Here is a 26,846-nt window from a genome sequence, read left to right on the forward strand (position 1 = left end):
TCTGACACTGAAATCACTTCAGCATGAGCAGAAGTCTCAATTTTGGACATGGTGCCACTACATTTTGTTAAAAGGTGGAGAAGTCCTAACCAGGATGCAGGGCCTGTTGACAGAGTTGAACTGCTCTCTCTTGGCGAGCAGACAGTAAGTCATAACAGGCTGTGATCTTCAGGTAGTAACACCAAAAAGCAGTGAGCTCAAAAATGATACGATATATTCACCAATAGCAAATACAGCATTTGCTGGTTATGTCACTATCCACCCAAAAAGAACACCCACAAAACACGTAAGGGGGAAAAATTTTAATGGAAGGGCTTTTATGAATTCAAGTTTCTGCTGCCAACCACAAATTTTTGTTAGTGGCAGGGATTAGCTTTTTCTGGCCTATAAGCAGTCACATCCAAGTCACGAGCCAATGTCATGCAGCTTTGATCTCTGCCAGATTTTTTTCTGTAGCGTGAGCAGCACCAGAGGCAGGAATAGCTGCTAGGCTGCTAGCTGCCTTAGAACTCTCCAAAACCAGAAAGGTCAGACTAGAGCCAAGAGAAAATTCAAGAGTTAAGGTAAATTCTTGCAGAAATTCTAAACTTGGCAGGAAAAATGAAGCCTTACCTTTCTTTGTGCAACTAGTTAAGAGCAGCAAGTTCAAGACATTATTTCTTTGTAAAACTCATCTTTTCAGTACTTCATTCTACTTTGTTACTTTAAATGAGATTCACGGAAGACGACACAGAAGAGCAAAAAGAACAAAGATGTTTTGTCTGAAAACACATTTTTTGTAATTTATTATATTTGTACATACTGTTAGCTAGTACTGTTCTCATTAACATATCTTTAACCTTTCCCTGCTCCTCCTTCATCATCCCTCCACAGGTCAGCAGTCTGCTCTGTTGAACAGATGGAAATCAAAGCAATTTGCCTTGGTAACCTAACCAACAGTGGTTTCATTCAACCTGACTCGACACCGAAAAGGGCATGTTTGCTTTTTTCTTTTTCTTTAACCATTTAAATTTAAGCATTTCTTTCTGTCGAGCTATTGTGTATGAAGCTAAAGATCCTGTCTAATGATTGTTAGTACCAGGAAACACTCCTCCATGATAAGTGATCCAAAATTAGAGACTCCAACAGATACCAAAGCTGTAAGAAGCAGCTTCTCAGATGCTGCCTCAGAACTAAAGGCTTATACTGAAGCTTTTTACCATTTTAATCTCAGAGTTACTCTTATCTCTTGAAGAAAGGTTTTATTGTCACTGGACAAAGTTATTGGTGTTGAAAGACAGCAGTAATTGTGTTTAGTTGTAGTTGCACTGATTTCATTGGACAGACATCAGGAGGTTCTGTTAATAACAAAATCATCTGTTAATCCAAACAGTACTGTGCAAGTCGCAAGTCAATATAAAAAAATTAAGCAAATCAGAGAAAGCTCCTTGGAAATGCATTGGTGGGGAAAAAAATCTGGACACTTCACTTAGGATTGTTGCTTTCTTGAAAAATGCCTTTAAAAACCAGAACATCCCGGAACAATCTGAAGATCCAAGGACCTCGGCCAACTGATTTCTGCCCTCGAATACTGGCTTCATCCTTCCATGTCAAATTTGCAGTTTCCACCACTACACGTGGACTTTCACATCAAACCACCATAATTAACATTTGTAAAGTGCTTTGAGATAGTGCTATGAAAATATCAACAGTTAAAAGAAGGGCAGGATGTCTATTATCAGCCCCCAGCTGGTTACTACTACTGATTTTGCTCTCAGAGCAGCATCACTATTTTCTCCTTTTACTTCCTATTAACAAAGAGTAAGGTGACAGTGTTAGAGATGGCACACAGATAAAGGGAGTTTCTGCAGGGCAGTGAAAGGATGTACTGGAAAACATGAAGATGTCTTCTGGAAAGAAGACTGAAGTAGAGCTCCAGACAAGGATGGGTATTTACTTCCCAGCTGCATCAGGAAAGTAATGCCACATGCAGACTTTCTGCACAGAGAACTATGCAGGAGGCTTTAGATAGCATAGACATTTGTTAAACAAGGAGAGAGTTGGTGCTAACCTTAAAAACATACATATCAAAACATCGATGCTTTTGGGGAAGGGGGAAAACGTAACTGCTCATTTGAAGCTATTGCCTGAGGGCTGTTAACTACTTAGTAGTAAAATCCTGCTACCTTTCCAGTTGACAGGAACTTCTCTCTAGTTAGCAGCTTCACAAAAGCAATTCCTGTATGAATCCATAAAGCTTTCCCAGATTTTAAAAGGTTAATTTTACCATTATAATTGCACTTTAAAACCAGGCATCAATCCTTACACACTCTCCCCAAACACCTTCTCAATTTATAAAAGTGGAAATAAAGGCTACAATTATTCACTGTCCTACAGCTACCAGGATTTGAAAGATTTGATTCAGGTGCCTGAAGAAAGGACACAAACATCCAGTTTTCAGGGCAGGAAAATTGTGCATTTTAAAAACCAGCAGGCTTCACAGCTTGGCTTGCATCGGCTTCAGATGTTTGTGGAAAGACTCGTGAACCTGCAAAGAGGGCAAGACAATGGTTACAGCAAGATCAGGCCAGCATTTTGAAACACTTTTAGTTCTCTACATCTTGCAAAAAATCTGAATGAGAGGCCTCAAGAACAGCCAACTAAGTCCTGTATTTGAGTGTCTGTATGACAAAGGGTGAGAATGAGACCAAGCAAGTGCTTCTCCACTACCTTTCTTGCATGAAATGAAAGAACATAAGGTGTTTTATTACCACATGGACAATTTTTTTAGCATTTTAATTAAAAGAAAGCTGGCAGACATCTCCTAAGCAGACGGTAATGAAGCTCTTAAGACCAACTGACTTCAGAAGCACAAAAAATTAAGAAAGCTCTGGTGGGATTTAACTATAATTGCACAACCTCTGGCAGCCTGTGCTAGGAGTACAGACTGTCTGGATCAAATAAAGGCAAAAAAGGCCACCATGACAGGATTTAGAATTTTGTTTTGGCTGGTGGAACATAGACACTTCACAGCTCAGTTTCTTTTATTAGCTTAGCTACAGCCTCAGGGCAGATATGCAGCACCTGACACTTTCAAAGAACTACTTGGGAGCAGTTTCCTTCTACAGTCATTAATACTGCCTGAGGGCAGTCGAAGATTTGATAGAAAACAGGTAGGCTTTCACAGCTACCATCATTAAACAGAATTAAGATAAAGTGATAGTTGCTTTTAACTTCAATGAGATTATCCAGTTGTTTCTCTAGGTAGACTACAATTTCCTCCCCCAACTGAGGAAGTGAAAAGTATCCTGCAAGATTGTGTGTAAGGCATGTGTGGGAAAGTAGCTATAACAGAAAGTAGGCTGAAAGCAGAGGAGCAGAAGCAGGTTGCTAGTTTTGTTCCACTACCACCAGTGGCTTCAACTCCCTCCTCCCCCTTTATCGATTACCTGCTAAGATCACTGACTGGATCAAAATTAACAACCCTAAATTGAGTTATTTCTCTGCACACAGATGACCTAAGAGGAAGAAATAAGGCTTCTTTACCTCTGTTTTGTTCAGGGGAGATTTCTTTGCCCACTCAAACATGTTCTCGTAGACATTGCCATCATACCGGCCAAGCACAGATCCAAGATGAGTGTCGTGAAAGTCAAAGGAGTCTACCAGTGCTACCGCGTTGGGACGAATTATAGCCAAGAGCTCCTTCACACGCTGGTTCACTTGAGTAATTTGGGCATCTGTCAAAATACCCGCCTTGGGAAAAAAAAAAAAAAAGATTATCAGAAGAGTGTGTAAGTCACAAGAACCTTCCCTTCCACTATGGTCTAACATAGGTCAGCCTTTCCTCACCCAAAAATCCAGTAGTCTGTAAGACCCCCTGCCCCAAAGTGCTAAGTAACCAAACTGTCAATCTGCCATAGGGTACAAGCAGGAGAAGATGCCTAGCATGGCATAGTCACAATATTGCCCAGCTATTTCAACAGGAGACAATTTTTTTTTAAGAGCATCTATTTTAGCCTCTGCAACAAGTATTCTTGAAGAATGTGCACACTCGTATTAAGTTCTTCCTGGTTTCTGAGAAGTTTTTGGTAGGCAGCAAAGAGGAAAATGAGAAGATAAAACATATCATGTCTGCCTGAACACAAAAAAAAAAAAACAAACATTGCTGCAAATACATTCTCAATCTGAAAAAATAAAAAGGGTAATGCCTGGCAATTTAAACCCATTCACTGAAGGATGGGTTATTATCTGGAGTACGATTTCCCCTTTTGGGCACTAATCTGCAAATGCATATAGCTCTCAAGGCATGTCTAACCTACACTTGTATCTCCTTTATTATCTCCTTGTTTTTTAACATACTGGTCACCATTAACCACTGGAACACATTAATCCAAACAGATGCCACATTATCATTTATCACCCAACTCTACTTCTGGTGGATCCCAAGGGAAACATAACAAGAGCCTTCCACCATAATCACACTGCTCTTGGACTTACACAAGTGATAGTCAAAACCTTAGGCCTAGACAGTCATGCAGCTTTGCATTTAAAACATCTCATAATGAGAACTCTGGCTCAGGAGGTTTATAGAGTTGGAGAAATACACCAACCTGCATGAAATCCCCTGCGTTCTTACTGATCCCATACAGCGCGTACAGGAGACATAATTCAGTCATGACAGCACGGACTGCTGCATTGCTGATCTCAGACAGCTTTGCTGTGAAAAGCTTCACTATTACGTAGTGGCAGTGTACCTACAAGATACAAAAGGAAGATGAATCAGACTCACAAAGGGATTACAAGCTCCTATAGCACCCCTCTTTATCAGGTACGTCACTGACCTCAGATGCTCGCACGAGGTCAACAGAAGTTCTGTTCCAGGCATCCTCCTTGCTCTTTCTGTGGTTCAGTTCAGCTTGCAAGTTCTTTGCTGCAGCTTCTACGAGCCTATCTCAGAAAAAGAAAAATGGGTTATACAATAACACATTATCAAGACTACATACACCAAATTTGTATAAATTGAAGTCTAACACATCAGAACTCAGAGGCGGTGTGCGGCACCTGAATCCATTGCCTGGAGCAAGCAGCTGTGACCCTAAAACCCCTGTCATCACTGCTGCATCTAGAACACAACTACATGGGGATAAAAAGACATTTGACAACACTGCTGGGGTGCCTGAATGCCTACTCTCACGTAGGTTATCTGTTATACTCTTACACCTTCCCCACAATAGGCTTTAGAATCAGGATTGTTTGCCTGTATGTAGCCTCTTGCAACCTCAGAGCATTTGACACCATTCCAAGCTAGTAAAGTGCATTACTTCTTGCAAGCGCCATGCAGAGCAAAGCTTTGCCAACCACACCTTGAGAATCTCACGTTAACCAGGCACTACAACACTACCACCTCCCAACACACCCGATTTTATTAGTGTCTGGCTCAGCCTAACAAGCACGAACTCACCGGGCAGCCCGTGCTTTGTAGGCCTCTACCAAGCTGGTTGGATCATTAATGCGCACACTCACGGTCCTCGCAGCCACGTGCTGTGGCTGAATGCGTTGCCTGGAGAGATCATTAAGGTAGGACACCATGCCAGAAACCCGCTGACCAGCAATAACTTGGTTGTAGCTTTTGATAAGGAATCTGAAAATAAGAACAACAAATAGCAATTCTTACTCCTTAGTTTGAATGGAGAGAAGTCCTTTTACTTAGGGTCAGGCAGTCTGTCAAAGACCAGTTGCAGGCGTATGCTGTTGTCAAAAACAGAGCTCCATGGTAACAGAGGATACTTCTTTTGCTCTTCACTTCAGGTGCAAAGACCATAATGCCAAGGCCAGGAAGTTGATGGACAGAAGCTAACATACCTAGCTGTCTGCAGCATCATGACTGTGTTTTCTCCCTCGTAGGTGCAGGATGGGGTGAATGTGACGTAGATGTCAGGAATGCCACTGCAACGAGAATAGCCATGCCCACCACAGGCCATTCGACACTCCTCAATACCAGCATTGGCAGTCCAGGAAGTGAAAGCCTTCAGTCCTGCTGTCAGTGCATGGAGCTGATGGACAAAAGCAGAGCAAGTTAGCATCTTTATATTCCATTCTAAGTTTGCACATGTACCTACCAAGTACTGCAACTCCCAGAAAAAAAGTCAACACCACCCTCCCACTTACCACTAGGTCTTGTTTTTCTTGTAAGGTCTCTTTCCTGAGCCAAACTACTTATGTGAAAGCCTATGTACATGTAAGGACTTAATCTAAGTACCTCATCTTTTCTGTTTCTACACATAACGTGGACAACTGTTTTCAATTGCTTTTTGTCACACTAGGTTCTTAAACAGAATCCCTAGTTGAAAACTAACACTTTACAATTCTAATCTCCTCAAAATAGTACTGACACCTTTGATCAACACATCAGTTCTCCTCTATTCACCTCAAGATCAAGAACAATAATCAAGAAGGTACAGCACAGGCATAAGACCAGTCTCAACTTCACTCCCAAATGACGTGCCATCATTCCTGAAAATACCTTTTTTTTTTTTTTAAATATACACATTAGCTTGCTTTCTTTGCATCACTCCGTATTTCTTTGTGAAGCACTGCTAAATGAAGAGTGCAAACAAAGTAAGAGTCACAAGCACATACTGGACTTGGGAGCACTGGATCTAAAGTACAAGACATCTCAAGAGTGAAAACCACAAAAAGGCTTGTGACTTTGCTCTCATGTTAAAAGCAATTTTTGCATAAAATCAGAAGACCCCTCTGGTTTCCAGAAGATATAGTACCTCTGGCAGTTCACTCAGATCCCCTGCATTGATGTCTCCACTGATACGCCGATAGGTGTCTTTTATGTAGGCTCCCACGAAATGAAAAGCATAGGCTGTTGCCAGGAGAGGAAAGAGTTTGTACTGTTGGGTCTGATAATCCAAGATCTGGGGTTCTGGTTCCCTAGAGCAAAACACCTGAGAGTTAGTAGCAGTTTGCCAGCCACAGGCATACTGAAGTCCTATTCAACTCTAAGTAGCTTCTCCACTTGGACAGTAAAAGATGCATTCATATCAAACCAGAATATCCAAGAGCATACGACAGTCTCTGGCAGGGGGAGGGCAGTTTGGCAGTCAATAATGAAAGACAACTTAATTTCCAACGTTAAACTCTTATAAAACTCTATCAAGTGCCAAAGCAAGTAACATCAATCACAGTCCTTCTTCTCTCCAGCTGTTAGGAACTTCCCCTCAGCACTTCAGCTGCTCTTTCCTTTTGGTGCACTTACCCTGGCTTTAGCTCAGACTGGTGTCTCACTGCGCTGTAGCGGATGGCAATGGTACAAGCCCGGGACAGAGAGCGAGCAGAATCCCCTACAATGAGGGATCGGATGAACACCATGGTCCCATAGGTTAGCTTGTCACTCACTGGTTTCACATAGGTGCCATCTGGTTCAACCTGCAAAAAAAACAAACACAACAGCCTGTTGATTTTTATAGTATCTTCCCTTTTTACATATCCACATCTCAAGCTCTACATTCATCATGTAGTACTTAAAAGCAAGCTACAATCTTGATGGTATTTGGATGAGAAACTTCTCCAAAAAAGACCAGAATAGTATAGAGACCTCGCCAGCTGGGTGGGTGACTTTTGTTCTTTATTTACAGCCCTTGGGCAGCAGCTAGAGGTGAAGCCTTCTGAATCAGCCCCTGAACGGTCATTACAGGTCCTCCCTTCCCATACAATTAATAGGACAGACTGCAAATTTCACAGAGCAACTGGGGATAACGGACAGCTGTAGCTTCCCCTGTAGCAATGCTATCACACACGAGCAGGGAATGCAGATGAGTAATTAATATGCAGGGTTTACGGCACTATTCAACCACACGAGAACATTTAAAGTGACCATTTTTAAAGGCATATGCTGAAACTCATTGCTTTACCTGGGCATATTTCATCAGCATGTTTTCCCGAGGAATTCTGAAGTTGTCCATTTTCAGGTAGCCATTATCCATTTCATCATACCCAAACTTTGGCCCGATGTCACCCACTGTAATACCTGCCACACACAAAGCCATTTGCATTAAGAAAAAGGAACACTGCACAAGAGGTTTAAGCCTTCTCCAAGAAAGCCATTCTTTAGTTTTCTAGAAAGTCCTATCACTGCTAGGAGTAACAGCAAACTAGGAGCTTAGATTCTTTATTGGAATGAAGAGCACCAAAACATGGGGCCTTCGTAGTTTACATGAAATCCTACTGTATGCTGACTGAGGGAGTTTTCTCTAAGGATTGCTCACCTCCCTTCTAGCTAGGGGATGATGGAAGGTATTTTTCCCTTTCAGAAGAAGCACGTGCTGCCTCACAGAATGCCTAGCTGGACAGAATCAAATTCCCAACTAATCTTCACATTGAAAACATGATGTGAAAGCTTATTTAGTAGTAGTTCACTTGTAAGTAAGACTCATGAAGTTTTAAGTCCTGTGACCTACAATCTACTCACTCAAATCAGCTAGTGAAATACGCTATGTTAATTAACAAGACACATGCAGCTGTATATAGCTGAAGAGAAACAGATCTGAAGTTTTCCATGAACGCTAAGCCCCCAGAACAAATTTTTACCTGGCAGAGGTTCATGGGTGCCCAGCTGCCGTATGGGAACGATGAAGGCATGCAGTCCTTTGCACTGGCCCTGAGTGTAGAGCTGAGCCAGCACAATGGCATGGTTCGAGGTCTTTCCAACTGCAGGAGTGGTAGTCAGAAAAAAATAAGCAGCACACATATTATTAACACACACGCCCTTCCTTGAAGCAGGATCCAAAATACATTAACCCCACCAAGTTACAGAAACAGATTTGCAACACTGATTAATATCCAAATTTTACAGCTAGACAAACAAGGCTGCCTAAATCAATGGAAACTGGACGTTATTATTCTCTTGGTTGTACAACACCAAGTCCCTGGCAAACCCGACAGGAAAGCCAAAGGGAGTCCTGTCTACAGACTGCCTCAGATGCTTCAATAAAGATTTTTATAGAACATAATGAATTACATCAAATCCACACAGTGTGAATGATTCAGGGAAATAATTCAGAGCACACAGATAATCAGAAGTTTAGGTAGGCTCTGACAGGTCTCCTACTTGTGCAAAAGGCAACTCTGACTCTCTGGACCAAGCCTCAATCATCATTCTGTAGATATAAGACACGTGACAGCACCTCCTTGAGTTTTTCATATGCATCTTCCAGATTTATATAGATACACTTACGTCCACCTGGCCACCACTTAATGGAGGTCACAGTGGGGCTGTTGAGGATGAATTCCTGGGTAGCAGGGTCATAAGTAGCTGTAGTTTCTAAACCCCGGAGATGAGTTCCTGAAAACAAGCAAACACACCGTGTTGGCAGAAAGTCAGTCACAAAATACAGACAATGACTGAATTGGACAATGGAAAGTTGAACTCCAGTAGTAATGCACAAATTCTAATTTTGCTTTTAGGCTACAATTAGTAGATATTTAATCCTTCATAAAGAATGAGTGAGACTCGGGCCTTATTCTGGAACCTAAAGCCAATTATCTGCAAACTCATTACTGTTTCATTGGTCCAATACTACTTTCCAAGCACCTCCGATCTGACAATTTTTTTCCTATTACAAGCCTTTTGTCAATAAAGAGATCCACAAAACCATGCTCACCTGGCTTTCGCTAAAACTGCTGATTAAGTGCAAACAGAATCATGCACTTTGCAGCCAAAAGATGGAATGAATAGTACTCGTAATATCTTTATTCCTTCATCAGGCCTAGGATCTCCTCACTTGATGGAGCAAATTCTCCCAAACGAGATCATTCATTGCTCCAAAACAGTAAGTAGTGGCGTGCATATGGCAGTCTGTCTTCTGCCTTGAACTCTGGAAACCTTCACTCTGCGATTCATGCAAACCTGTCTCAGCAATGGCAGTGTCTTTGCATTAGTGAAAAATCACTATGCCTACGTGTTTAAACTAGTCAAGCTGCAAACACTCATGATAGTCTAAATGGACAGAGAAGATGGAGCCAACAACTCTACGTGGGAATTTCAACATGAAAAGACATCACCTCGATGCATCCACGTTTCCAAAGCATGGAGCTTAGCGGTAGATTTCCATGGGCAGCTTAACTCTTACTCTGCTGGCAAAGGGTCTTCAGACCTCACTAGATGCAAGAGATTCTCCACAGACTTGCAGTTATTTTATGCTTCATACAGTCTCTGTATTTCACTTCAGCACAAAGGTGAATCCTGCTCATTTTTAGAAAATATTTCTTATCTGCAACTCTCAGGTATCAAAATAGAGTTTCCCGAGGCATAATATCCTCCCTTTGAAACTTGGATTAAGTGTTGAATCACAATACTGCTGGAGTTATCACAATCCATTTCAAAGCTTGAAAGCAAAGAACAGCAACAGAGATCAAAGTCTACTTAATACAGATACTCTAAAAAATGATTTCATGGTCCAATTAATAAGAACACATGGGAGTGAGCTAAGGAACCAGGAAAAACGCTTCCCACAAAACATGAACACTGAGACCAAGTCATCCACATGTTCTCTGATCCAAGGCCAGTCCCAAGGTGACAAGCAGTTCTTACTTTTTTTGGCATCTCTTTCAGTATCTTAAAGCTCTGTCCTTTTGTCTTCACAGTGAGTGTTACAGTAAAGCAGAAATCACACTGGAAAGAATGGTAGGTGTAGAAATGAACTGATGTCATCAAATTGACAACACCATAGCCATATGCAGGTGGTGTTTTAACAAATCATCTATAGTAATTTGAATGGCACGAGAGGAGCACTCAGTACATGTCTGCACAAAAATACAAACTCTTCCACCATCAGGGAAAAAAGGTCAGAAAGCATGTGGTGTTGTAATCTCTTAGGAGTTTCAGAAGCAGTCCACTTGTCCCTAAAGCCATAAACACATACTTACAGACCACGGGATAAACGCACACCCTTTTTCCCAGGCAGGGGAATCCTTTGCACACAAAACCATTCTTAGAAATAGCATTTAGTGAATGTACTGTACCATGGCCCATTTCAGTCTGGGCATAGGTGCCAATGATCTCCAGGTTCCAGGCAGGCATGAAGAAGCGATCCTGCTGCTCTGGGGTTGCCTGGGTGAGAAGGGTGGGGAGGAACATGCCCAGATGAAGATCCAGAGGTTCAGGCCGTCCTCGATGAACAAAGCTGTGAAGAGGTGCCATGGGATGGGAGTGTGAAGGCAATGTTATGGGAGGGAAGCAAGCAAGAGGATTCATGGTGGAGATTCAGGAAGAGACAAAAAGAGAAAAAAAAAGATTCATGTGTAAATCAGAATTCAGCAGGTGTATTTTAGAAAGCCAGAGCACTCTCCTTTCCTCAGATCTGAATAACAAAAAACATGCTTACTCTGAAATAAGCATGCTGCAATTAATTTACTCCTAATCCTATATAAAATGCATTTGCAATATTCACCTATTTTTGTTGATAAATAATTGATGATGGATAAAATGATTAATCCACACCGAAAAACAAAGACAATATCCTCACTATGGTTTGTAAACCAGAGCTCACTGCGTTAAAAGAGGGGCTGAGGCAGAATGGCAGTTTGTTGAAGATGTGGTCTGGTTGGATGTAGCGAGCCTTTGGCTGTACGAACAAAGTCCACACTTTTTTCATGGTTCGGGAGCAAAATGTGGCAGAAGTCCCAGTTCATCCAGCTGGATGAGCTAGATTTTCACTGGAATATTCTTTAAAAAATAATCGTCTCCACTATTTTTGTTATTGTTGTTAAGATTAGATGTATATACCACATACCCCTCCTAAAATTCCTGCCATCACCTCCCTTCAACTCCTGCTATTTTTAAAGGCTCTCTTAAAAGGAAAGTGCTCTGCATGTGTCAAAGTTGTGAACATAACATGGCAAGAAAGCCAACATTTTCCAATGTGGCAATCATCAGTACAAGATCTCTCCAACTGAACGTTTCACTAGAACTAACCTTCCTCCATGTTCTATCAAACACCACTGCTAGGTGGTCTACTAAGAATACGGCTATGAAAGGCTAAATGCTTCATTATGTTTTTAATTATTAATTGCTTTGAGTTCTTAGAGCACTGCTGTAGCTTGGAGGAGACAAAAATGAACAAACCGTTCTCCTGCAGTGTTCTCCAGCCTCAAGACTATCCCATTTACTCAAGGAGTTTCTCAAAATATATAGAGATTATTTTTGCAAGTATTATTTACTGACTTCCAAAAATAAGGGAAAACCCAAACAGCATTAGTCCCTACTGCACAAGGCTGACAACACTGCTTAGTAGTTTGCATCCCCTATTATAACAGTTGGGCTATAGATTGTTGATAATACTTCTGCACAAAGACTAAAGCACGAATATGCCAAGTGAACAAATAATGTAGCTTGTTTTTAATAGGATTATTTAAATAAGTGGGAAGAATTACTGAGAGAATATTTGTTGGAGCTCAGCTCAAATTCAGCTGGCACACAGAGTGGGACCAATGTACTCATGTTACCTCTAGGCATACATTGATCTAAGTGGCCCTCTAACAAGTGTCGTTCTTCAGTTTATTTGTAGGCACCTGAAAATATCAGCCAGCTAATAATCCCAGCACCAATGTTTTATAAGCTTTTTGACTGAACAGTGACCAGGCTCAACTGAAGACTAATGGTTATTTTAATCAGGAATACCAGATTTTAAGTGAGTTCAGTGCTGGTGAGATACACATAGCTGATAGACAAAAACTGAGAAGAAGTCCTTAATTACTAGCCATAGCTACAAGCCAAGTAGAAACAACATAGTATTTTTATTTCTCCTTTGTGTTTCCCTTTCAGCCCAGTGTTTTATGCCTTCTTCTGTTTTCTTTTTTAATCATTCACTATGAAATAGGTTAAAACCACTACAGACTACCAGAAGGTACTCCCTAGGTTAAAATTTGACCAACTACCCATCCAGGCTGGGATTCAGTTCAGAGGGCTCTTTCCCCCATCACCAGTTTCTAAACATCAGGCTTAAATTAAGCAGAGCTCAGTGACAATTATTACAGAAGCTTTACTTATGGAACAGGTGTCCGGCATTCACAGCAAGAATGCCAAACCATCGTACTTTCATTATTCAGCACAGCAGGTATATTCACTTTTTTATGTTATCATCGCATTAATTCTATTAAGTGTCAAAGTAGACATTTTACCACCAAACAGAAGAGCTGCAAGCAAACCCAACCATCACCAGGCAAGGAAGTGCAATGATCTAATGTGAAACAGCAAGTAAACCAAATCACTTTGGTGCGGACGTGTGCCTGATTTAAAGAAGGCGGTGTGAAAAAGCAAACATGGTTAGCAAGCATTTTTGTCAGCCGTTTGACTCCGCTTCCCATGTTGAGTTCAGTTCGCTAACTCCATCTCTCTGAAGCAGAACAGACGATGGGAATTCCTCCGTTGCACATTCTACGAAGATTTCAGCTAGCACAAGTAATGTAACCTACCAAGCAGGCATCCAATTTGACTATTACCATCCAACTTGAGCAGTTGTCCAGGCTTGTACACATCCTGCTTTCCAGGTTCAGATGCCAGCACATGTTCTGACATCTTTGGTCTGTTAATTCTTACTGGTATTTAAGAACTGTAATTCCAGGTTCTGGGCTAAAATTCTGTGTTCTTATCCATTAAACATTCTTCCATATGAATAACTGAAGGTAGTTTGCCTTGATAGTAGGAGTAAGATGTTTTTCCTTCTTTGGAACCGAGACCCTTCCATGAAGTTAGACAGCTGCAGTAGAGTAGCACCTGGAAGGACAGTGCTTGGGGCAAAGCATACCTTACTTTCAAGGGCACAAAACGCAAATCTCATCATGTTACACTGCATCTGAAGCTGTAGGCCTGACTTGTTTACGCAGGCTGATCATGCACTAAGAACTCCGCAACACATGCCTCAATCCAGGCAAAAAATGAAATCCGCAGTACTGTTGACTGACACGTTCCAACTAGTTCAACTGAAATTCGGACTCCCGGGGCTTATAACAACCTCCTCATCTTAAATCAAAGGCAAACAGATATGAAGTCAGTGAACAGCTAAGAGGTGCATTCTGCAAAAGACCAAAATTAACCCTGTGTTTTAGGATGAGAGACAGAACTGCTCTCCAGCTATCAAGCTGGAGACATCAGTGGTTAACCAAGTTACTTTACCTTTCCCCTTTCAGATTTACGCAGGGAGCATTATCAGTTTATAAACTGGAGTTACAGAAAAGAGGTTACCCAGCGATCCCTGAAGGGAACTAACCATGTCCCATTTCGGTTTGGGCGTAGGTGCCAACTATCTTGACTCCATGGACCAGAGGCAGCCATTTCTTCTTCTGAGCATCAGTCGCTTGGCTCTCTATGGTTTTTTGAAACATGCTGAAGTGTAGACCAAAAGGTTCAGGAAAATTGCCCAAGCATGTTCTACAGGAGAGAAATAGAGGGATCTGGATCTCAGTCTCACTGAGAACGAGATCCTGAAAGGCTTTTCTCCAACTGTAGCATAAGATAATGTTTGCTATTGCGACTTTTCTTTGTCCCATGAGCAACCTCCAAACATGGAGGAATCAGAAGGAATGCTAATGGGAAACATTTATTTCAGACATTTTCTTCATGCTATGATTTAAGCTGTCGTTATGGAGCTAGAAAAAAAAGAACTGTGCTATAAAGATGCACTGGGAACTTAAAACAGCGGACAGGAAAACCAAATTACTTTTCCCCCTATCCCTCATGCTTGGTGGGAATAAATCCCACTGCTGCTAGTGGCGTAGAACTAGGCTGTTATTTTTAGAAGCACTACATATTGAAAAGGAAGAAGCTTCTTAGGTGACCAAGTGCTTTTCTGAAGAGCTCTGTATTACCTGTGTCTGCTTCCATCAGCTGTGAGATGTTGAGCTCACTTCCCATTAAAACTGTTACAGGCTAGTAGTGGAATGTAAGGAAAAATCAAACATCTTACACAGGCTTCATCAAAACAAATTATTTCATGATTTGTAGCCACAATGGCAGGCAAATTCTGCTTCCAATGAAAACAAACCCTGGGACAAACATGCTGTAAAGTTTCGCTGGGTAAAAGCTACGTAGCAACTGCATCTTCCCTTCAACGTTCTGCAGAGCCTGAAGTTCCTTCATCTTCCACCTGCTGCACGTGGATGCTTATTCCATCCAGACTCAAATATAGAAGAGAAACACGTGATCTACATGAATACCTACACACAAGATCTCTTCCACCTGCTCGAGGTATCGGCAAGGGAAGTGCCTCCTTCCATCGTGGGGTATTAACACCTGCCTGGGAAGCAGACTGAAGTTTGTTGCTGGTGCAGACCTGCACTGAGTAGCAGATATTGTGCATCCAGTTTTTCAAATTACAGCAGCATTTGTGGCTGGCATTTTACACTATGCTAGGAATGAATGCCTGGGAGCAGAGAATAAAACATTCATAGTTCAGAACAGATCCCTACACAAACTGTGCAAATCAGCCTTAGGGTGAGAGAGCAGGACGATGCTTCTTCAGGACCACTGAACTGCATGGTGAAGACACGTTCACTTAGAAACTGTGCTGTTGAACAAGACCAAATGAGCCAGGAGCAAAACTCGCATCATTAAGTGATCTGATACTTGCTATTAATGTGCTTTCTGCACAGTGCCTAGAGTTCTTGGGATCAAGGCAGTCACTTCCCTTAGCGGAAAATACTATGTTGCCTACAGCAGCAGCACATCTCCCTGCAAAGCAGAAGTTTTTTGTTTTTGTTTTGTTTTGTTTTTTTGAACAAGGGCTTTCAAATGCTATACAAATAGGGAGACAATATTTTGCAGCATTGTTGTGGTTTCTTCAGCGGGTTTTTCCTTTACACCTACACAGTAAAAGGTACTGGGATTTAACAGATTTGTCTGACTGCACAAATATCAACCCTACCATGTCCTACCAGTACCTAAAGGGGGCTACAGGAGAGCTGGGGAGGAACTCTTTGTCAGGGGGTATAAAGATAGGACAAGGGGGAATGGCTTAAACTAAAAGAGGGTAGGTTTAGGTTAGATATAAGGAAAAAATTCTTTACTCAGAGGGTGGTAAGGCACTGGAACAGGCTGCCCAGAGAAGCTGGGGATAGTCCATGCCTGGAAGTGTTCAAGGCCAGGCTGAATGGAGCTTTGGGCAAGCTGGTCTGGGCGGAGGTTGCAATTAGATGATCTTTAAGGTCATCTTCCTTCCAACCCAAACCATTCTACAACTCTGTAATCCATAGACAGAGTACAATAAAGTACTAACAACTAAGTAGTAAAGCTAAGTGTTTGCCTGACACTCCAGAGCTAAACGAACAATTGCAAAGACATTCTCAGTGTCCTGGTTTCAGTTAGGACAGAGCGGACAGAACCAGGACACTCAGCCTGCAGAACTGGGTTACAGAATAGGATTGTTTACTTTAAAGCAATATCTGCAAGCAAAACGTTCTTGCTGTTGCAGTTCTTGAGGCAACTCTCAAGGAAGAGTGTGAAGAACCTCTCAGTGGGCAAGAAGCCGGGGCTGTCTGACCTGCGCTGACTGACTTCAGAGCTAACAACCACATAGTAACCAAGCCCTTTTCCAGCTGTACCACAAAACCCAGCCAGCCTCATCCACTCTAAATGAATTTAGCAGCGGTGAGTAGTGCCCCTATTACAATTTTTCTGGTTTGATACACTAACCTGAACACCAAAACGAGAGGCAGACACATTCTCACAAGGGAAGCGCACATTCACACAGTGCTTACGAATAAAGGAAGCATCTGCTGACTTGCAGCTCTCAGACCTTTTCTCTGTGCCCCATTTTCTCTTCTCTACTTAATCCCTTTTTCCTCAATTAAGGCTATTTAAATTTGAAGGTGAATTAGGATTCACCAGATTGTTCTCTTCAAAGAGCTGTGTAGCACTGTGGATGTCAGAACAATGTCCCGTTTTTCATGCTGACTTACATTTTGCTGTAGTTGAACTGTAAAAGAAACCTCAAAATATTAGCACATTAAGGCTGCTGGCCTTCATGAACAGCAGCCACAACAGTGATTGCAGTGCTGACATGTTAATACACGAGAAAAATTGTCTAGATAAGAAACAATTAAAATGGCTTCTCTACACATTTAATAGATCTCATGTTTTGGAGGAATATTCAGTTCAGCATATCTCAGCAGCAACAAGTGTTTAAGCACACCTTCAGGTCACCTGATGGAAGCATTTCTCATCAATCAAGCTATGATGTTGGTCATTTTGTGATACAAAGTTACCCAATGAACTTCCAACAACATACAACAGCTACAGGAAAACTATCTGAAAACGCCCCAAAAAGCTAACAGTCACTGCCTACATAAACAAACAGGTGCCTGCTCTTTGGGGACAGTCACAAGGTGAGAGGGATTATTGCAAAATATCTTAAGCTTCCGTATGTAGAAATCTGGTAAGTTCAACTTGACAACATAATCAGGGGCATCAATCTATTTCATAAACTTCATTAAGGCATGTCACAACACCAGTGCCACTCAGTTTTCCCATTTGGAAAACTGAATAAACTCCACATTAGCTTTTCCACAAAGCCCCGTCTAGTTAGCACTGATTAACACACTTGGGTATTTGGGTGGGATTGGCTAGGTATAAAAATCATAGTTTGTCACCCAGCAGGTGAGAAAATGGGAACAGATTTTAAAATGCATATGAAATCAAGGGATGATAAATATTTTTTCTTCCATACATTAAGAATCACTACTCCAATACCCTCCCTTGCAAACACTAGACATAATAAATTCAAATTGTTATTAACAGCATGATCTGATATGGTTCTTACAGCAAACAAACTTATTAGTAAGAAGTGTGTGTACTGCTCTTCATTATTCTACATGCTCTTAACACAGAAGTCATTGGAAAACAGTCAGTCTACAATAGCTGCAATTATCTCTGGAGATCCTGAATACCTGCAATTGGAATCGACTCTGAAAATAAGTAAGCTTTCTCCATTTTTTCCTGTTGATTTTTGGATCATGAACTTGACTGGTCACACCTATCTGTTCAATCACAAGAGATATGAATGTATTATTTGGAACCTACACGCAATAATGGAGTTTTTATCCAGTCAAAGTTAAGAGCTGCTGACTCTAAAATGAAGCTTTGGAAATAAACTAGAATCTATCATGTGAATGTTCAGAAGTGTCCTGATTTATAAAATACTGTTACCTAATGCTAACACTAGATGTCTTTCCTAAAAGACAGCATTTACATTGCAAACTTCATGGAAATTCGCCAGCTGGTATACTGGATATACCGCTCTGAATTTTCTCCACAGTAGTAACTGAAGAAACTCCCCTATTGCCTCCAGTAGGAAAACGCTGGTGTAGGAAAAAATTAATGATTGACTTTTGCCATCCAGTACCTGCAATCTAGTGCAGTCAGTGAACTTTCTGGTTATCACTGTCCAACAACACCAGCTTTCAAAAGAACTTTGACAGAGTTCTCCATGAGAGCTTTCATGACGTTGGTCGGTGCAGACCAGCTTCTCTGAAATTCAGCCCTCAGCAGACAAGGTGTTCTCAATTAATTAGTTCCAATATTCACACCGTGAGGCCAGCGGCAGCTCTTCTGCAAATCCCATCAGAGGGCTCGTGATTCTACCAGTACATTAAATAATGTGCAATGCCTAGTTAATGTGCCAGAGGATACATTCATGGTCTTATGTGCAGAGTTCTAGAGCTGCACAATCCCTGTTAATCAGTTTATTTGATTATATCAGAGCGAGCTTAATAGAATTAAGGGAGAAATACAAAGTCAGAAACTCCTACAAGCTGGAAGCAATGAAATTCAGTTGTAAAGACAGTTTTATTTTTATTAACTTTACCCAGGGATAATACTATCAGATAAACTAAAGTTCAGATACAATAAAAAGTATCTAGGTCAAAGGGAACCACTATAGCACCAGGGAGCTAGAGACAGGGGACTGAAAAAACATAAACAAGAACTTCTAAGCCACCTTGGAACATTTTCAAGTCTGCCTGTAACGCAACTTTGTTAGGTCTCAACACAAAGTGGGGCAATAAGCTTTAGGAGACTTCATTTGAAGCTCCTGCCTCATCAGATCTACTCACAGTCAAATATTTCAGTATATTCCTCACGCATTTTGTCAAGTCAGACTACAAGCCCCATTTTTAACCTTCTGCATCACACATAATAGAAGGGCTGTAACCATCAGTGTTGGATTTCTAGCCAAAACACTAAGGAAACACAACATTCAGGACAACAGACCTTCATGGGAAATTCACTGAAGCCTTGAAGCCAAAACTTCAATGGGCTTTGCTGCAGGTCTTTAGTTTTCTTTGAACAGCTAACATAGGAACAAAGGTGCAGCTTTAATGACCTTGGTGATGATAAGAGTGAATATAAGAAGCAAACTCTACAGCCAGGTACCTTTTAAACCAGTAGATCTCCTCCGGATCTGCAATTCCATATTCTCTTAACTTCATAACCATCAGAGAACTCTTCCTGATGGCTTGCTCATAGCGTTGGCTTCGGGAGAGGAAGTTCAAATCCTCGTGCTGGAAGTCAGGGTCATTAATAACTAAGGCCTCTGGGGACAGAAGACAAGAGGAAAACAAACTCAGTTTTCACAGGCCACAGTAAATCGTGCATGAAATGATTCAGCTTTTTTCCTCTGCTGTACCTCAGGTTGCAGAAACCAAAAAATTAAAACACAGCATTAAAATTTAATGAAATTGCGAAGAAGTCACAAAGCTCAAGTGTTTTGGATAGAAGGGCTCTTACAACTGGGTACTTTCTTGTTACTCCACGTAAACCACATTTCAAATTAGGCACATTCAGGACTAGCATGAGATTAACTCACTGATACAAGAACTGCAGGCCACTCAACTATTTCACCTCCTCAAATGGCCACTGTTACTGTAGGATCAGATTGCCTCACGAACATCTGATCACCGTGCAACTTCTTGGAGGAGGGCACAGCTATTAGTCCCCCTGTGCTGTCCGGAAACTGAGGCACCCAGAGGCTACAGACTTTCCCTGTCCCCTTTGGCACAGACATTGCACAACACCGGCCTCTGCCAGTCCCACCCCCAGCACTGGCCGGGGAAGAAAAGATGGCAGCGTTGCAGTAACCCCATATATCATAGCAGTGACAAATGAGAAACACGCCAACTCCGTACCGTTGGGCAAGAGCACACCAGAAGGACAAAAATGAGGGGAGAGGGCCCCAAAGAGATGCCCCTGGGAAGCTGCCTCTCACCCGGCAGGAGGGGGAGGATGGGAGCCTGGCACCCTTTTACCAGCCTCACATCCCCCTCCCTGCACCCCAAGGGGGGAATCCCTTCCCTCAGGCACCCCCCTGCCTGCACCCCATCTCCTCACAGCCTGACCCTCTCCCTGGAGCACCTCATCTCCCCCAAAGCCCCCTCAGGGCCCTCCTCTCCCCCCTAGGACCCCCTTCTTCCCCTCAGGGCCCCCCAGAGCCCCCTCAGGGCCCCCCCAGAGCCCCCTCAGGGCCCTGAGCCTCCCCCCACCTCCTCACGGCTCCCCTCGGGCCCTCCCTCACCGATCTCCTTTCGGCGCCGGGTGCGCTCGGCGCCGCCGTCCAGGATGTGGGTGAGCAGCTCGGGCTGGAAGGTGGCGGCGGCCCGCTCCCTGCGCAGGTCGGCGTTCATCATCGTGAGGCGGCGGCGGCGGCTCCGCTTCGGCTCCGCTCGGGTCGCGTTCGGCTCCGCTCGGCTCCGGTTCGGCCCCGGTTCGGCTCCTCTCGGTTAAGGTTCGGGTCGTCTCGGTTCCGGTTCGGCTCCGTTCGGGTCCTCTCCGTTCAGGTTCGGCTCCGCTCGGCTCCTTTCGTCTCCTTTCGGGTCCGGTTCGGGTCCGTTCGGGTCCGCTCGGTTCCGACTCGGCTCCCCCCGGCCCAGGTTCTCCTCCTCTGAGCTCCACCCGCCCTGCGCCCGCGTCCGACCTCAGCTCCGCCGGCCCCCGCGTGACGTCACGCCCGCGACGTCACGCCCCGCCACGTGACCCCACCCCCGGCCACGGGGAGGGGGGGGGGGGGAGCGGAGGGGCGAGCGGTGAGTGCGGGGCAGGGGGCCGGGGGGGGGGGCCCGAAATAGGGCTGGAAACGGGGCTGGGCCGGCATTAAGTCGTGCTTTATGCATGCATGAGGCACGGCGTGCCTGGGGCTGGGCGTAAATTCAATCGGGCTGCAAACGTGCGTGCAACGTGGTGTGCACGGGGCTGCATCTGCATTAAATTATGCCTTAAATGTGCATGCATGGGGTGCACGAGGCTGCATCTGCATTAAATCGTACCTGAAATGTGCATGCATGGTGTGTACAGGGCTGCACATGCGTTAAATCCTACTTGAAGTGTGCATGCATGGTGTGCACGAGGCTGCACGTGCATTAAATCCTGCTTTAAATGGGTGTGGAACATGTGCACGGGGTTGCACATGCATTAAATCATACCTTAAATGTGCATACGTGGTGTGTACAGGGCTGCACGTGCATTAAATCCTACTTTAAATGTGCACGCGTGGTGTGCACGGGACTGCATCTGCATTAAATCATGCCTTAAATGTGCACGCATGGTGTGCATGGGGCTGCAGATACATTAAATCCTACTTTAAAGGTGCACGCATGGAGTGCATGGGACTGCTTGTGCATTAAATCATACTTTAAATAAGCATGCAACGTGGTGTCCCTGGGGTTAAGCATGCGTTAAATCAGGCTGTATATATGCATACGGCATGGTGTGCCTGGGGCTGGGCATAAATTAAATCGTGCTGTAAATGTGCATGCAACATGGTATACCCAGGGCTGGGCATGCATTAAATCATACCTTAAATGAGCACACACCACGGTGTGCCTGTGGCTGGGCATGCGTTAAATCATGCTTTAAACGTGCATGCCACATGGTGTGCCTGGGGCTGGGCATGCAATGCATGTGTGTTCAGTGTGCATACGTGGTGCATCCTAGGGCTGGGCGTGCATTAAATCGTGCTGTAAACGTGCACACAGCGTGGTGCATCTGGGGCTGGGCGTGCATCAAATTGTGCATTAAACCATGCATACAATATTCTGCAGCTGTGGCTGTGCTTGCCTGAAACCGTGCATTAAATGCAGATAATGTGTTACATCTGGGACTTATTCCTTGTGAATTAAACGTGCATACAACGTTTTGCATTGGAGGCTGAGCATACATTCAATTGTGCATTAAATTAAGTATTAAATTTACATATAACATGTTGCATCTCAGGCTGGATGTGCATGTAACTGCCGTATCTTGGCTGTGCATTCAATTGTGAATTAAGTAACAGATTGATCATGCACATAACACGCTGCATCTGCAGCCAGGCATTTAATAAATGATTAGTTAAATGGCTCATTAAGTGCCCACAGAGCATACTGCACTGGGACAGGGCACAGGTTACGTAGCGCCTTGGATAGCGCACGGTGTGTGGTTAATGTGCTGCACTTGGAGCCAAGCGTACACTAAATGCACACATAACGTGCTGCTGATGATGTTGTGCAGCGCATGCAGGATCACCCTGCTCTCCGTGGCCTCCCACAGCTGGTCTATGGGATGGCAGCGGCGTGTTTTGAGAGGTTACAGCCCCCTGAGCAATGCGTGGGGTGGGGAAGAGGCACCGAGCGTTAAAGCCTTGGGGTTGCAGCTCAGCGTGTCCCTGCTGCTGTGGGGTCTGTACTGGTGCTCCCCAGCACCTCAGGAGGCATCCCTTGTCTGGTTTGCAGGGGCTGTGGGCAACAATTGGCGTCTTCCCCCAGTGGGGCATGAAGCCAGAGAGAAAAGCATTAAATGGAGCACAAAAACTTGCCAAATCCAGAGACTCTGCAAGGGAGAAAGCAGAGAAAATGCCAGAAGAAACCACTCTGGGGCACAGCCACATGCCTGGCCATGGCACAGAATTGTGCTCCAGCTGCAGGATCAGCCAGTGCCAGAATTGAATTCCCTATCCTGCAGCATGAGAAGACTCAGGACTATCCCTTAAGTCTTACTGCATGGCACCCTGTCACCTCAGCAGCCTGCAGCTCCGTCCTTCACACTCCCTGAACGTCTCAATCCCTACTTTTCTTCACTCACCATTATTTCCACTTCCTTAACCTTCATCAACTCACCTGAAATATGGGGGAAACCTGGGGGGTCTGGTGGGCTGCCTGTTGCTGTTCACGTCGGGTTGTGGTGGGGGAAGGCAGGGGAGGATGCCAGGGGAGGATGCTGCACGCAGGACTCAGCGGGGAAGGCAGGCAGCTCCTGCAGCCCCCTGGCTGGGGGGGCATTGGCACAGCAGGAGTTTCAGGGCCCTTTCACCTAGCGCCGGGTCAGGTACTGGTTGGCAGGAGCTCAGATCTGCTTTCCTACAGGTTGCTTGAGATGCTGCCAAATGCTGGGGTCTACTACTTCCCATGGGAGATCAACAGCTCCATCCCAGAGGGGGAGGCACTGAGGACGTTTGGCAGGTGAGAAGGGTACCCCGGGTGTCGGGCCTCTCCTTCGCTGCCCTGCACCCCCCTGCTTGGTTTGTAGTGCCCATTGCACACCGCTGAGCTTCCTGCATCCATCGCTCCCAGGTTGAGCTGCTACGACCTGGCGCGGTCCGAAGCCATCCTCAGTGCTCAGCACAGCAAAGCCCAGCACCGCGTCCACGTGGACACCCGACTGGTGGAACCGTTTGAAGCCCAGCTGGGATCCCTCTACATGGTGCTAGGAGAGGCTGAACACAGGGAAGGTAAATGAGTTACCCGAGGAAAGGCAGGTTGGCTTCACCCAGCGGTGCTGACTCGTGGTCTCCCTCTCCCAGTGCAGCTGTGGGCTCAGGCACTCGGTGGTGAGAGCTCAGTCAGCACCGTCTGCCACCTGTGCAGCTCTTAAAATTGTTTTGCCACCACCTGCTTCATTGTCCACATCCATACCATGGCCACAAGCCTCACTCGAAGGAGTCCCCACACAGTGCCACAGATTGCACAACGCTGCTTTTGTGCCATCTGCTCGAGGAACTGGTGCCTGGTACTCCTGCTGGTGATTCTTCAGCTCCTTCACACCTCCCTGGGCACACGGTGAGACACACCATCGGAGGGTAACGTTGGCCAGGGCAGCTTCAGCCTGTGCCACTGCCTCTGGTCACACAAAGTGCCTAATTCAGGGCAGGAGCAGCCAGTCACTCCTTGGTGACCACAGGAAGAGCCACCCATATCTTGGTGAAAACCTGGTGCTGTGGCACAGATCTCTTTAGAAGGCAGACATGCCTTAGCAGCACAACTGAGCTTGCGAAACCTGTACTAAAGCATTCTGGCTCCACTGCCATCAGATCAGGTCAGCTTTGCTCCGTGACAGATTGCAGCAACACCTCCCCGTGAGCTGGCTGGGTCGGTCCTTGCCATCCTTGAAAGGCTCTAATTATACCCCTGCTCTCAGAGATGGGGCATGAGGAACACGGGCAGGCTTTGTCACGCAGGGCACTCTGTTGTCACCCTGCTGCCCTTTCCTGGGGTGCCCTGAGTGTTATTCCAGCTGCACGGTGCTTTGTGTGGGGAGTGGATCAGGGCTGGGCCACGGGGTTGTGAAGCAAATCCCGAGAGTTGTGTTGGCCACACCTGGTATCAAGCATCCACATTTGTGCCCTCGAAACCCTTGGTGGCAGGTGGAAAGCCACACTGCACGTGGCTTCTGGTGCGTCACCTGCTAAGCCTCTGCTGCAAAATTCCTTCAGAAAGACTTGTTGTTTTGGTTGTCACCGCTTCGGAGTGAGCTGGCCCCATTCTGCAGGTGTGGAAGGGGAGGACCGAGAGGCAGCACTGAGCCTCTTTAAGCCCAGCTTTGTTCTGTCCTCCTCTTGCCTGCACAAAGGTGTTCACAGATGGGCTTAAACCCAACCCTGATGTTTTTTAGACATGGAAGACCAAAAACTGCACAATCCAGCCACGAGGTAGATGGATGCTGTGTGGCTGCTGAGGGCACCACAGTGTCAGCCACCAGCATTTGGCAGCCAAAAAGGCAGAGGGAAGCCATCAAAGAATTAACCTGCACTCAGGTCTGTGGTGGCATTCAGCCAGACTTGTCTCCTGCAAGGTCTTGGGCCATGGTTATTTGGCCACCTGGAGCCATACACTGCTGGAAGGAACCTCTCTGTGTGCCCCCAAGCTGCTGCATCTGTTGTGCTTCCTACAGAAGCTTCCCGTTTATATTCCTAGGTGAGAATCCCGTGATAAAAGCCCGGATACTGACCTGCGTGGAAGGGATGAACGTGCCCTTGCTGGAACAGGCCGTACAGGAGCAGAGGAAGTACTTCAGTGAGCGGCAGGAGCGGATGGGAACGGACACATCCTGATGGCAGCTCCGAGCCATGCCGTGAGCTGGTCCCCACCACGGCCACCTGGTAGCACTGCCATTGGCAACAAACATCTTGAAAGTGTATTTAGAAGGTGGGTTTGAAACACAACTGCTTTTTGCCATGGCAGAGAGAGGTCAGTAAGCAGGGGAACACGTGAAGACTGTGAATCAGTATGTAGTTGTGGAGCTGCCAGCATGTGTCAGGTGTCATCACTGAAAATCACTCAGGGAGACAGGTTTGTTGTTTAAGAGGGTGGGTAAGGAAAGAGCAGGTGATTTACAACAGTCCTGTTGAGATGCAGGGTTTAGAGAAGTCAGAAAAAGGCAAAGTATATGAAGCTGGAGTTAAGCACCTGTGCACACCCTCACACACACTACCAAGGTGCAGCAGATAGAAGGTAAAGGGCATTAGTGCAAAGTTCGTTAGCCCTGCAAGGCTGCGGGTCCAACACACACGTGCTGGGTTGCAGTGACTCAGCTGCCACACAGGAGCATTCCTGGCAAAACACTCAGGTCTGGACTGAACAAAGGAACAAGAAGGGCGAGGAGTCACTACTTTCAGTAGCAATTATCTCTACACGGGTTCAGGAGCTTGTGTTCAAGGCAGGTCGTTGACTTTAGCTCTAAATTAAATATTTGCAGTGCCCTGAGAACCACCACTTTACTTTCTTCCTTGACACAGTTAAGTTTAGGAAACCTTAAACCACTAATTTTTGGAAGTATCTAAAGGTTTTGTTTGATATGTTCCTAAATAAAGATGAAAAGAGAATGTGACCTGTCTTTTATTGATTAAAAAAAATTTTCTTGCTAAGACAAATGCATTAGTCCCTGCAGAAACACCACGGATGATGTAAGAAAATTTAGCAAAATGCAGTTTTCCTCCCACTACAAAGTACTGGGTGTGTAAGGAAGCACTTAGTTTTGAAAAAGTTGCAAGAAGAGGAGTTGAAATTACATCAGAGCCACTCTGGTTTAAGAACATGGTGCTAGGTCCACCCAGCAGGATTAAACGGTCAATAAAAAGACAGAAAAATCACTACTGTGAGATGAGAATAAAATGTTAGTGCACACAAGAAGACCTTCCTGTGCAATGGGAACTGCTGGACCTGGAATAAGTTGGGACTAACTCAGCCACATGCAGCCTTTCCTGTTTTTTTTGTTTACATTCCCTGGTGGAGTATTTAGAAAATAAGGACTGAAGCCATACAGCGCACAGAAGCAGATCAAAATGGAACAGATATTGGCAAAGTCCCATTTTACCAGCAGGCTTGATTCAAGATCCTGAGATTGCTCAATAATTACAGTGCTTGTGATAATCTTTAATCATAGTTTAGCCTTCTGTTTTTCTTCATGCAGTTAACAAGCTCTGAGATCCCTGCCTCTGCACACTGTTCAGCCCAAATCCAACAACATAAGATGCAAGATTTTTTTTTTTTGTAAGACACAATGATTAGTCTGTCATGATGTGTTTATATTTATACTTCATCACCTGTCTGTTCTCCCACCTTCC

At 44.6% G+C, this 26,846-nt stretch overlaps 2 protein-coding genes across 3 annotated transcripts; one reads left to right on the top strand and one right to left on the bottom strand.

Moving 5' to 3' along the window:
• Positions 1-287: 287 nt before the first annotated feature.
• ACOX1 (acyl-CoA oxidase 1) lies at positions 288-20,949 on the bottom strand. 2 transcript variants are annotated; one of them, XM_032199616.1, is made up of 14 exons: positions 20,550-20,949; positions 19,412-19,571; positions 11,011-11,171; positions 9,224-9,331; positions 8,578-8,697; positions 7,902-8,017; positions 7,247-7,416; positions 6,759-6,921; positions 5,842-6,032; positions 5,441-5,620; positions 4,821-4,926; positions 4,590-4,733; positions 3,526-3,732; positions 288-2,527 (listed from the first exon to the last, which is right to left on the bottom strand). In XM_032199616.1, the coding sequence occupies exons 1-14, from the start codon at positions 20,659-20,661 to the stop codon at positions 2,477-2,479; spliced, it is 1,989 nt and encodes a 662-aa protein (XP_032055507.1). In that variant the 5' UTR covers positions 20,662-20,949; the 3' UTR covers positions 288-2,476. The 2 variants fall into 2 exon arrangements, with proteins under 2 accessions (XP_032055507.1, XP_032055508.1); XM_032199617.1 differs by lacking the exon at positions 11,011-11,171 and adding an exon at positions 14,256-14,416.
• A 2,419-nt stretch (positions 20,950-23,368) lies between these two features.
• Positions 23,369-26,037, top strand: TEN1 (TEN1 subunit of CST complex). The gene is made up of 3 exons (XM_032199727.1): positions 23,369-23,466; positions 23,578-23,735; positions 25,198-26,037. The coding sequence occupies exons 1-3, from the start codon at positions 23,381-23,383 to the stop codon at positions 25,332-25,334; spliced, it is 381 nt and encodes a 126-aa protein (XP_032055618.1). The 5' UTR covers positions 23,369-23,380; the 3' UTR covers positions 25,335-26,037.
• Positions 26,038-26,846: the final 809 nt, after the last annotated feature.

This window comes from Aythya fuligula, chromosome 18 (assembly GCF_009819795.1).
Source record: "Aythya fuligula isolate bAytFul2 chromosome 18, bAytFul2.pri, whole genome shotgun sequence".
Taxonomy (NCBI): Eukaryota; Metazoa; Chordata; class Aves; order Anseriformes; family Anatidae; genus Aythya; species Aythya fuligula.